The sequence below is a fragment of the Quercus robur genome, chromosome 1, assembly GCF_932294415.1.
Source record: "Quercus robur chromosome 1, dhQueRobu3.1, whole genome shotgun sequence".
Taxonomy (NCBI): domain Eukaryota; kingdom Viridiplantae; phylum Streptophyta; class Magnoliopsida; order Fagales; family Fagaceae; genus Quercus; species Quercus robur.
The window spans coordinates 16373469-16386620 of NC_065534.1; the positions used below are offsets into that span (position 1 = coordinate 16373469).

General features: G+C 35.9%; 2 protein-coding genes across 5 annotated transcripts; one reads left to right on the plus strand and one right to left on the minus strand.

Annotated features, from left to right (window-relative positions):
- Positions 1–367: 367 nt before the first annotated feature.
- Positions 368–7569, minus strand: LOC126723287 (uncharacterized). Of its 4 annotated transcripts, XM_050426631.1 has the most exons (4): positions 7357–7563; positions 4673–4772; positions 2832–3232; positions 368–736 (listed from the first exon to the last, which is right to left on the minus strand). In XM_050426631.1, the coding sequence occupies exon 3, from the start codon at positions 3218–3220 to the stop codon at positions 2840–2842; it is 381 nt and encodes a 126-aa protein (XP_050282588.1). In that variant the 5' UTR covers positions 3221–3232; positions 4673–4772; positions 7357–7563; the 3' UTR covers positions 368–736; positions 2832–2839. The 4 variants fall into 4 exon arrangements, with proteins under 4 accessions (XP_050282588.1, XP_050282581.1, XP_050282597.1 ...); XM_050426624.1 differs by lacking the exon at positions 368–736 and having other exon boundaries at positions 2626–3232; positions 7357–7561; XM_050426640.1 differs by lacking the exons at positions 368–736; positions 7357–7563 and adding an exon at positions 4897–4949 and having other exon boundaries at positions 2626–3232.
- A 355-nt stretch (positions 7570–7924) lies between these two features.
- LOC126723280 (ABC transporter F family member 1) lies at positions 7925–12833 on the plus strand. The gene is made up of 6 exons (XM_050426616.1): positions 7925–8093; positions 8200–8428; positions 9948–10021; positions 10113–10323; positions 10411–10645; positions 11367–12833. The coding sequence occupies exons 2-6, from the start codon at positions 8207–8209 to the stop codon at positions 12422–12424; spliced, it is 1800 nt and encodes a 599-aa protein (XP_050282573.1). The 5' UTR covers positions 7925–8093; positions 8200–8206; the 3' UTR covers positions 12425–12833.
- The last annotated feature ends 319 nt before the right edge of the window (positions 12834–13152 follow it).

The window sequence follows — 13152 nt, forward strand, 5'->3', positions numbered from 1 at the left end:
AGAATGCCCGATATCCATATTTTGAGGAATAGGATGCCAATTGGGTGCCATCAGTCTTGCAAAATATCATTTTTGTAAAACCATTGCTTGTAAAAGAGTTCCAAGCATTGAAATTGTGCTTAATGCTAGTGCTTTAAGGGTGTGTTACCTAGTTTGTATATATATGTGCGCGTGTGTTTAAGTTTATTTTTATGTCTATATGTTTGTATGAAATTTTATAAATCTATATAAAACCCATCGCTCTTCTCCCAAAATAGTGACAACTTATCTAAAATCTCTCTTTGAACAAACCACCTCAAGCCTTCTTCAATGGCATCTCCTTTTCAATGCTTCTCTAACTCCATGAGACGCTAGCTACAACATGAGCTTTAAGCCAATTGGATCTAACATCTTATTTAGCAATGAACAGTAAAATACAAAAACAATTTTTAGGTGGAAACACCCACCAAACCATCTATGCTAAAAAGGTTGTATTAATGTCGTCAAATCTTTTAAAAGTCATCCCTCCTTGAATCATTGGCTTCCATAAAGCAACCCATGCCTTTTTGAGAATAATAAATATAGTTTGCATGTATTTTTCACCCTGCCAATGTGTGTAAAAAAAAAAATATAATAACTATTCTAACCCTCACTTCGAAGTTTACAAAAACTCTAAGGTGCTACAATCCCGAGGTGCATCTACTAGTTTTCCTCAAACATCAGGCTTGCATTATGGGCAGACTTAGTATGCAGGCACCTGAAATTTTATTGGGAGAGCGTTGATCAAAATAGGTATTGGACTTCCAGTCAAGACCTCCCAAAATTTGATGCTTTAATGAGAGAGTGGGAACTCTAATGTAATATGATTCAGTGCGGAAATGGAGGGAGGGAGGGAGAGAGAGATTTGTGAATAAAAATGATAAAAATAAATAAAAGATCATCTTATTACAATGTCTCAGATAACGAGGGAGAGACACTCTATATTTCACAATCTTTACTAAAGCATATGAAGTTTGGTGCAAGGGTTTTGTGGTTGAATTTAGTAAAAAATTGATTGAAAATTTGAGATATCATGCCTAATGCTATTGCTCTAAGGGTGTTTATCTTTTTATTTTTTATTTTTATGGGAAGATGTTTACCTACTTTATACATACATACATACATGTGTGTGTTTTGTAATACATTATATATATGTTTATGTATGTATTTTTGTGTGGCATTTCATAAACCTATATTAAACCCATCTTTCTTCTCCCAAAATGGTGGCAGTTCACCCAAAGTCTCTCCCTAAACAAATTACCCACAACCTTATTACAGAGGGTAATACTTGTTGCATATAAGCTTTTACACATACTCCATTTTTTAACTAAAATTGTGACCTTTTTTATTTTTTGGAGAAGTGCTGAAATCATAACTTCCAAGTACAAATTTGTGACTTCCAAGTTACAGTTTTAGTTCAAAAATAGGGTATGTGTAAGACCGTGTGTAATAAACACAGCCCTATTTTGATGCACAAAAAAATTATGATTTGATGACATCCTTAGGCCGTTAGGTGGCTCCAATGCTTACACATATAAACATTTTTACATTCTCAAACACTAAAGGTATCATATAATTTAGGTAAAATCAAAATTGTCCTTAAACTAATTTCTTTGAATTCTTTGTCCAAAATTGTTAGTGTAGTAGTTAATTCAATTAAAAAGGGGAGGGGGTGTCAATTTTAATTTTTAAGTGGTCTAGAAACAACAAATATCTTGCTAGTATCTTTTGCATGTAATGATGTAATAGTACTAAGAAATTTCATTTGGAGAACTTAGAAGTTAATATATCCTATATGAGTGCATGCAACTTCAATGTAATACCCTAGCTAGCAGTAAGATATATAGCCTGAAATTTTCTTTTCGCCGTTGATGAGATTAATAATTATCTCTACATGTTAAAAAAAATCACTCATAAAATATATAAGAGAACAAATAATCAGAATGCATTGATCATAATCCTTATCCTTTTGCCAGAGTAATATTGTAATTTATTCAAGCAATCATGGACACTCTGTTTTCCACTTCTTTTCCTCCATGTTTCTCGAAAGTTTCCACATCTCTTACCGTGTGAAAGTTTCACCAAGAGAAAAAGTTTGGTTTGTAATTCTTATGAGAAATAAAAGTGTATTCATAGGTGCTATTATAATTAGTTTGTGACAGATTGAGGCTCACACAGTCACACAAGTAACCTTTTGTATTGGGTATTAGTGAAATTGTGTGGAAAAGGCAAAGCCATGAAAATGAAAGAAGTTTCTTTTAAAGGCATTTTCCATGGTTCATTCTTGTACTTTTTCCCTTTCCATCACAGCAAGGTAAATAAAGTTTGGTTGATTACAAGACAGTTTGAACTCCCATGGCAGCTCAAGTATGTTGTGAATTCCCATGTGCAATAACCCCATGCTATCCTTAATGTCCGCATTCCAGCAATATTTTATGTTTTTTCAATATAGGAGAACTAGAATTATGTGACTTGTCCAAGAGAAACACAGGCAGAGCCCAGGCCCATTCCTTCATTAACATCCCCGTAAACACATGCAAAGCCTAGGCCCATTTTATCCAATTTTAAGATAGGAGAAATAGAATTATGGTATCAAAATAGAAGATGTGAGTGTAAAGCAGAAGTGAGAATTATAATTACCAGCTAGATTAGCCAACTACCTCTATTAGCATTTTTGTTGCATATCAAATTTAAAATTCTAAAGACATGCTCCTATATCCATTTTCTTCTTTGCAAGAAAACAAAAATTTCTATAACAAAACATTTGTAAAGCTATCTTCTATATATAATACCAAGAGGAAAAATGCAGGAACCTTTTTTATTAACTTGGCCGGGATGTACTATCATCATCATCATCCAAAATAAGTTTGACTCCATTGTTCCTAAGAGAATTGACAATGGCCCAGATCTTAGTGCGGTTTTTAAAGCCTTTCTTCTCTATTTCCTTGTTTAAATCAACATGAATCCCTCTGCCCTGCCCCTGTTCAAGACCCTCCACCCTGAGTCGCATAGCCAACACCTCTCCAACAACAGCAGCTGCTTTTGCATTGCAAGACCGACCACACTCAAGTGAGTCCTTGATAGAATGTTCAACTGTTGATGCTGTTACAACAATTCGTCCATTATTTCTGTCCACCACATTTGCCGTGATGTACTTTATAGATATGAACAACCGGAGCACATACCGCTTTAAAACCGTCATCCTTTGACAGTCCTGATGTTATTGTTAACAATAAATCAATTTGATGTCAAATTACATCTCAGTCAAGATTTGTCCACAAAGAAATGAATTTTATAATTAACAGGTTGGCATAGCAAGATAGAAGTTCTGTTTAGATCCACCAAAGTAACAGTTATGGTCTGATAAAGAACTACAAGAAAAAAAGAAACAAGGAAGAACAAAGTTTTCCCTTTCAAAACCAAAATAAAAATCATGGTGTTCCCCCCACCCCGCTGGCGGGGGCGGACGGGAGAGACAGAGAACAAATGATGGAATTTCCACTGAGAAATGAAGCAGAAATAATACAGATGGTTCACACAAGGTTTATATATTGCTGAATATGCCAAAGATTACATCTCTTCTCTAAAGAATCTCTGTATCTAACAAGGTACGAACAACTTACAAATTGTGTTGATGTAATCCTAGTACGATATTTTGAAGAAAAAAAAAAACAAAACAAACAACAAACAAAATTACCCACAAAAAGGGTAGATGTTATTAGGGAAGACTACAGCACAATAATTTTGGTAACCAAGGCATTAATCGATTGGATGGTTGATATATGAATGGAATCACAAAAACATATCCTGAAATCACTCGCGCTCCAAAAACTCAGCCCTTGCCCCACCTCACCCTTAGGTTACAACTAACTTGCTCCCTCCACTCATTGGGGCAGGAAAACCTACTCCGTTTGGCACCAGGGGGTTGGTAAATTGCCACTACTACACAGGCATTGCAATTAAGCAGCTCATATTCACCAAGAACAAAGAGGCATTTTATATCAACCTGATTGCACTAAAATAATGAAAAATTTTCAGACTATGTTCCAATAATATAGGAGAAAGAGATCCTTAAATATTCCAGGCATACCAAGATCTAAAAGGAGGCAGTAAATCTAAAGGCATGAGATTAAATAACAAAACCATATTATAGGTGGACCCATATAAGATCCTGAAGGCTCTAATAATGCTACCTCAAAAAATGAGTCAATATATCTATCAGGGTGGCATTTAGCTATATATTAAAGTTCGGTTTAGATCCTACAAAGGAATAATTGTGGCTGTATATACAAGACCTTTGAGGGAGAGGCCCAGCTTATCTTGCATTAGGCCTTAGGTTTGCTATACGTCTTCCTAAAGATAAACATTATGGAATCACCTCCCAACCAACTAGATCAAGCTAGATTAATTCAGATCAAATACCAAAACCATGTTATAGGCATACTGAAAATAGCACTTGAGATCACCATGTCGACAAATCAAATTTATAATGCAAGTAAAAAATATAGAATAAGGAAGCTCTACTTATCCTGCAAACATCTAAGGAAAAATAAAAGAAAGCAAAACAAACAGAATGATGCCTTCCTAATGAAGCCATCCCAAAACTTTGAAGAAATAACAAGAAACAAAATCTATGAAGAATGAGAAAATGTACCTTAAATGTAATCTAATTCCTACGTGGAGCTTAGCCTTTTCCTTTACTCACAAAGCAACTCAAGCTATCACAAACAGCAGGAAGTTCTTTCACCAGAACTCTGTAAGTAATACAAATTGAACCAAAATAACTGATCATTCATATAAAAATTTAATTAATTAAGTAAATAAATAAAAATTTTAATTATGTAATTAAATAAATAAAATAAGAGAGGATAGCACTACCAAATATGAACAAAGGATGCAGATCAAGATGACACTGTAGATGCAAATTCCTAATGCTTTCAATTGAAAGAATAAGAGAACAGCAGGTATAAACATATATATACTTCTGTGTACAGAAAAAAATATAACCTTTCTTAGCATCAAAATTCCAATTTTGAGAAAATGGGCTAAAAAATGTTGTTATTATTATTATTATTATTATTATTATTATGAAAGCTTAACCACCCTTTTACACATTCTTGAAGTCATTGAAGGAGGCAACTAAAACTCTTAGATGCAAAATCAATGCTCACATAGTCAGAAATCAAATCAAAATCACGTCATTTGACACCCATGAAAGTGATGAAACCATAAAGAAGAACAGAAAATAGAAATGATACATCCAAATTCCAGGACTTAGATAATCCATATTAAATTTCTTTCCTCAAACTTTCCCAACATGCAGAATCTTAATTCAAAATATAAAGGAAGGGAACATAGTACATTCCATTGTGTCATAGTACATATGAGTCTTATGATCAAAGAGAATGACACTTTTAGTACTTGCACTCATGAATCTAGGGGATAATAAATCTAAAAGAGAAATTAAAAACATAAGTAAAAGCCAAAACTCAACCACATAGACAATTTGCAAAGGAAGTTTCATGTCCAAAATATGGTGATACACCGGAGTTAAACTTATAATGATTCCCAAAATAAATTATCATCAATAATTCCAAGCTGCACATTTTTAATCACACCCAGATAACTTAAGTAACTGAACTGCAAAACTTAAGCATCTATCGCATAGACAGAAAAATCTAAGTCAAACCCAATCAACAATACCACATGCTTAGGAAAATAGATTGAGAACAAGAGAATCATAATAAAACTAGTGGTAACATATATATGTGTGTGTGTGTGTGTGCGCACGTGCGTGCGTATACACAAAGAAAAGAATGAATTTTTTTATTGCTTTTTTATGGTTGTTGAACCTACAATATTATGTTTCAATATATAGAAAGGAATACAGTTTATAGCACACCAATAAGACTAAATCAAATGAGTCAATGAATGAAGAAGGAAGCATATAAATCTTAAACAAACTTTATAGTTTTGATTGCAACTATTGTCTATTTGCATCCATTCTAAGAATAAGGCTGCGTTTCAAAATCTAGTTCAATTCAAAATGATTAGCTTCCCTATGATAACTACTACAAACCAAAGTAATTGGCACCCACGTTCTTAAAGAATCACTTTCCCATATATATTGCATGAAAAAAGCTACCACAAACTAGGAAGCAAAAAAAATAAACAGTTCCCAAAAATTTAGACCATCCTCCCCTCCCTACCAAAAAAAAAAAATCATATTAGCAGCTTTAAAGGAACAGAAGACCTAATTGGGGCTATTATACAATTGAGTTTTAACAACTTATCAAAAAAAAAAAAAAATCTGGGTTTTAACTTTTAAGGGATCTCCACACAAGTGTTGGTATTTTACTTTACATACATCAAAGTAAAGTGGGTGGCATAATGGAAGCTACTATTACTTAAAGTAGCTTGCAAGAAGCACACCCCAAAACAAGATTTGGTTTTGTTTTTTGAGAAGTGAAGTAATAAAGACTAAAGAGAAAAAGGTTTGATCAAAAAAACAGAAAGAAAGTAATGCAAGTGTTAAAGAAAGACAATACAGAGGAAGATACTGAAGTGAAAAGCAGTAGAGTTACATTTTAATTGTAATGGTGAAAAATTAAAACAATGTGAAAACAATGCCAGGGAAGAACACTAGCTGCAGATACACTTAATGAGGAAATACACAAAGTCAATTGATGAAGAAGGCAAACCATGACGAGTCCAAAACTCCTAAAACATGTCTTTAAAGCATTAGATTGGAATTTTCCATTTTCAAAGTTGAAATAAAACCTGGGTTTCAAAAAGACAAGTTCACTAAATTCCTGGAAAACGTGAATTTGGGTCTTTGACACTGCCCAAAAATACTACCACCCAAGAATCTACAGATTTCCAGCTTCACCCACCTAAAATTTTTAACCCTTTTCACTTTCTCTTCCCCATGCCTAAAAATCAACTTCACCCAACATTCAAATCTCCCTCTGTATTAGCTAACCTATACACACTGAAGAAACTCTCTTCATATATCAAGATAAATAACCAATATTTATGAATGAAGCTGAGAGACCCATTTTCGAGAGAGAGAGAGAGGAGGAAAGAAAGGGCATTTTAGAATACTCTCTCTGTATCACGACACATCTGCAACAAGTTGAAGAAAATACCTAGTATTTCATTTGTTAATCAGATTCTCATCATCCAGACAAAAGAAATAAAGAAAGTGCCATTTTTCTGAGCAAACTACAGCAAGTTACAAAAAGAAAATTTTTCGTTACTTTGTCCATTATTTTCTCAGCACCCAAACAAAATATATTGCAGAGAGGGAGAGAGATCCAGTATCAAAAAAAAACTTACAATATCATTGAACCAAGCAGTGGATTTGGTTTGGGTTGCAAGCGGGTCCAACTCCGAGCATCATTTTATTGATTTCTGAAGATAGAGGGAGAAACCGATTATTGAGAGAAGAGAGAGAGAGAGTGAACAGTGAAACCAAAAATGAAAAGGCTGAAATGTAAACAGTGGCAGGATTGAAAATTTTTGAGATCTTTAGGGGTTTTAATAAGTGATCTCAGGGGTTTTAGAGATGTAAAGCTGATGATAAGTAACACGTCGTCGTATCAAAACCCCTAAACAAAAAAAAATATCAGACCGACCTATACAGTAGACTACTAAAATCACATCAAAATCACTGTAGTTGTTTGCCAGATATACCCTTTTCCAAAGGCTGCCTATAATTTAGGAAAGGGTATATCAGTCAGTCAAGTCTCATACGCAACCCACACAGGTGTTGTGTTTTTATAGAGAGAGTTGTTGTTGTGGTGTCGGACTTTTTTTTTTTACAAGTCTTTCAAAAAGAGACACCCCTCAAGTTCTGAGCCACGTGGAAGTATCGCACTCTTATATATATATATATATATCATCATTCCTTAACCCCATACCCTTCTCTCTTCCTTATATAACCTAATAAACACCACCACTAACAAATCTCTTTACCTCCACTTTTGGCTTCTATTTCATCCAAACCCTAGATCTCAATTCCGAGCCCCCCTCTCTCTCTCGCTCTTCGCCTCCTCCGATCTCCGCCACAAAAGGTTCGTCTCTCTAATCCCTAGGATATATTGCTTTATTCATCGAAGTGATTTGATTTGATTTTCTCGTTAGCGTTGTTGATGATTTGGTTTTGTTGTTGTTGTTTAGGTTGAAGATGGTGTCGGACGCGAGCAAGAAGAAGGCGGCGCAGAAGAAGGCGGCGGCGGCGGCCAAGAGAGGAGGAAAGGCAGCCGCGACTTCGTCGAAATCGGCTGCGGCGGCGTCGGATTCGCAGAACGGAGCGGAGAAGTTGGCGAACGGGGTTGAGGCGCTTCTGATTTCGGATCGGACTTGCACTGGTGTGCTCTGCTCGCATCCTCTCTCCCGAGATATCCGCGTAAGTCTCTCTCTCTCTCTCTCGCCGATTTCGATCGATGAGCTCTTACATGTTGATTGATGGAATTGCATCTGAAATAATTTGCTCGTGTGTGTTGAAATTCTAGGGCTTTGTTGATACTGTTTTCTGTGATTTAATGTGTGAACGGAATTTTGTGTGATGTTATGCTTGGAAAGTAGTAGTTATTATTGAAATGCATTCATGGGAGGAAAAAAAAAATCGGATTTTGGTAGGTGGGTTTTTGCATTGATAAGTAAAAAGATTGCACTAGTTGTTCATATCTGATTGATTATGGGGAAAATTTGCTCTTCATCACTAAAGAATGTTGTTTTAAGCTAGAAAAAATGGGTTGTCTTTAAACAAACTTTGGCCTTTTACTTTGGTGTCTGTTCTACACTGAATGTATTCTTTGTATGAAGTTGAGTCTGGTAGGATTTAGGGAATTTAAGCTTTTCCATAGTTGGTGAAGGTTCAGCATGAAAGAGTTGTTCTCTTTTAGTTTTGATAGTTCTTTGCTTTTTGTTTGTTTGTTTTTATTTATTTATTTATAGAAATTTTCATAAAGCCTATTCTTAGATTAATCTATAGAGCCTCCAACTTGTTTGGAAAATTCATTCTGTGCCTAATAAGCATTAGATACATGTGATTTGAGTTCATGATATGTATAAATTCAGAGTTCGTGTTTTTATTTTCTTCAAGTTTATTATTAGGTTTGAATGGTCTTATTTTTAGGGTTAGATTTGATAATGGTTTTAGAAGGATATGATTAACCTGTGTTGGTGATTAGTTTTGTAATACATAGATTATGTCAGTGCAAAAGAATTCTGGTATTCCTATTAAAGAATGCTACTCTTTGGGAATATTACACTACATACGAACCAAAATATTTGACATCAATCACCTATTATAATTTTTTAGTAAAAGACCAATATTTCCAAATGATGCGAAGCCTAAGATAATAAATTAGCTGTATATTTAATATCATTCTAAGTATTTCAAGTTGACATTAATAAAGTAATTACAGTATCGCATGTTGTACTTTGTGAACTTTCTCAATTAACTTGGGAAACAATTAAAAAATATATATAAAAAAAAGAACTTGTTGACCTCGCTGATTGTTGGAGGGAGAAATGTTTCCAAGGGATTTTTATGGTTCAAAAAGTTCCATTAAGGTTTTCTAGGCAGTATAAGTTATTGGGTCTGTAGATGACTATACAGAACTAAAAATATAATGGATGTCCTTGCTATAGCGAGTCTCACTTTTAGCTTATTGTTGCTAGCTTGGTGCACCTAGACAAACATCTAGTTGAGCAGCTGGGTCTGTCACCAGGACCTCTATGTTTCCAGGGTCAGTTGCTTGAAAATCCCATTGTGAATATAATCCACTATTCATCCTTGTTGGAACTCCTTGGAGGAGGTAATATTGTACGGGAAGAAAATTTCTGCATTCCTGTTATAGTCGTGTGTGTCATTAGAATAAGCAATGTTGATGATTAACTGACTTGTTTATTCATTGCAGATAGAGTCTTTATCTGTTACTTTTCATGGACATGATCTAATAGTTGATTCTGAGCTGGAGCTTAACTATGGCAGGTTCGTAATTTTTTGCTACTTTATTATTTGTCTTGTAAGGGGCCATTTATGGATGCATGTAGCTAATGTTCATAAAATTTTATGTCCTCAGACGTTATGGTTTGCTTGGGTTAAATGGGTGTGGAAAATCTACACTTCTTACTGCAATAGGACGTCGAGAGCTTCCAATTCCTGACCACATGGATATTTATCATCTCTCGAGGGAGATTGAAGCTTCTGACTTGTCTTCACTTGAGGCTGTCATGGAATGTGATGAGGAGAGGTTGAAATTGGAAAGAGAAGCTGAAGCTTTGGCTGCACAGGTGTGTAATGTGTTAAAGTTACATAGTTTTTTAGTGCCCGTTAATTGTTGAGAATTTCTTGTGACTTCAATATACTTCTGGCTCTAGGATGATGGGGGTGGTGAAGCTCTTGAACGCATTTATGAACGTCTAGAAGCCATGGATGCAGCAACCGCAGAGAAACGTGCAGCTGAAATCTTGTTTGGTCTTGGATTCGATAAGCAGATGCAGGCAAAGAAAACTCGGGATTTTTCAGGAGGATGGAGAATGAGGATTGCTTTAGCGCGGGCTCTCTTTATGAATCCAACCATCCTGTTGCTTGATGAACCTACCAATCATCTTGGTAAGTCTTTTTGATGCAAGTATTGTGTACAGTGTTAAAAAAAATTTTCCCATAACTGCATGTTTTTCTTCTTTTTTCAATTGCTAGGCATGTTTGTAGGGGTAACTTTTTCTTCTTTGTTGCTGTTTTTTTTTTTTTTTTGCCTCTTCTTTGGTAAGTTTTGAAGAACCTCTGTTGGTTCTTTCATTGTAACTCTAGTTTAAACAAAATCCATAATTGTTTGAGCCTGGAGGTGGGCCTATTCATTGTGTTTGTAGGATTCTAGTATGATGAGCCAAATCATATGCTTCTAGAGTATTGTTATCTTCACTAATTAGCAATTAATGGACTGTTGCATCAGGAAAAATTAATAAATTATAGCTGGCATGATTTAAAAGTGAATATTGGATGGTATCTAAGTGAATATTGAATGCCATTTTTAGTTGGTCCATATTGGCATTATGTCAAAAGCAATATTTGTTGTTTGCACATCTGTTGCTGGTCTGCAGCTTCCCCTATTCAGTCTGTTTGTTGCCTATTAGGCCCTTTGGGTACACGAAGGGAGTTATTTTCTTTTTTTCCTTTGGCAATCCTCGTGTATGAGAACACAGATGTCTCCAACTTGAATAGATTCACAGCTCTTTAATTTTTTTAATAGCTTTTCTCCTTTTGTTTTATTCTGTGGTTGGAAAAAATGGATAAGTTGGGTCATAATAATTAATTGGTTTTGTCTGGGATACAGATCTAGAGGCTTGTGTCTGGTTGGAGGAAACTTTGAAGAAGTTTGATCGCATCCTGGTTGTGGTATCACACTCCCAGGACTTCCTGAACGGTGTCTGCACAAACATTATCCACATGCAAAACAAGGCATTGAAGATTTACACTGGTAACTATGATCAATATGTTCAGACCCGTTCTGAACTGGAAGAGAACCAGATGAAACAGTACAAGTGGGAGCAGGAGCAGATCGCGTCAATGAAGGAATATATTGCTCGATTTGGGCATGGGTCAGCAAAACTAGCTCGACAAGCACAGAGCAAAGAGAAAACATTGGCAAAAATGGAGCGAGGTGGACTTACTGAGAAGGTTGCGAGAGACAAGGTATTGGTCTTCCGCTTTGTTGATGTTGGGAAGCTTCCTCCTCCTGTGCTTCAATTTGTGGAAGTAGCATTTGGTTATACACCTGATAATCTCATCTACAAGAACCTCGACTTTGGGGTAGATTTGGACTCAAGGGTAGCTCTGGTTGGTCCCAATGGAGCTGGTAAGAGTACACTGCTGAAGCTGATGACAGGTGACGTGGTTCCTACTGATGGCATGGTTCGGCGGCATAATCACCTTAGAATTGCACAGTTCCATCAACATTTGGCTGAGAAACTTGACTTGGAGGTGTCTGCCCTTCAGTACATGATTAGAGAGTACCCAGGAAATGAGGAAGAGAAAATGAGGGCAGCAATTGGGAAATTTGGACTGACTGGTAAAGCCCAGGTGATGCCTATGAAGAATTTATCAGATGGGCAAAGGAGCCGGGTGATCTTTGCATGGTTGGCGTACAGGCAACCTCAGTTGCTGCTGCTGGATGAGCCAACTAACCACTTGGATATTGAGACCATTGACTCCCTGGCTGAGGCATTGAATGAGTGGGATGGGGGTTTAGTTCTTGTTAGCCATGATTTCAGGCTTATTAACCAGGTTGCCCATGAGATATGGGTGTGTGAGAATCAAGCTGTTACCCGGTGGGAGGGTGATATTATGGACTTCAAGGCGCATCTCAAGCAAAGGGCTGGTTTATCTGATTGAAGCCTTTAGGGGGGTGGATCCATCACTTGAGAGAGTATTATTAGTAAACCCTAGCTTTTACATAATATTACGGTTTAAGACAGGGATTAGCGCATCTGATTGAGTTCTTCTCAGAGTGGCTTTTGCTGAAAGCCAACGAGCAGAATGGGTCATGAAGGCTTCGTTATTCTGATTATTGTTTCATGCTAACAGGTTCCATGACCCCTTGCTCGGCTAGGTGATATTTTTTGTATTTCGTCATTTATCTTTGTGCTTCTATTTTTACTTGGTTGTTGACCCAAGTATTTTAACAATATTTATTTGTGATGGTCATAACGCATATTTGAACCATCTTGTACCTGTGGTTTCCTCGAGAATGATATGTACTGGAGAGCGTATTTGCTATATTATTTTAGCCCTACATTCCTACTGTCCTTGCACTAAAATTTTATGGGGAAATTTGATGTTGAAAAAGGTACTATAGTGGAACCAAGTGTTTTTCCTTTTTGAATACATGCCCTTCCCTCATTCTCCATCTGTTACTGGAAATAGAGTTTTTTTCATAATTAAGATTTTATGTTATGGACCTAATTGTGTAGTGTCATGTGAGGTTCTACGCCTTTTTTAGAACTGTAAAAATGGATAGCAATCAATGGAAGAGTAATAGTAGTCGTTCTATTACGCTATCAGATAAATTCGTTCATTTTATTAATGTGAGAAGGAGCAAAACGAAATATAAATATAAGTTA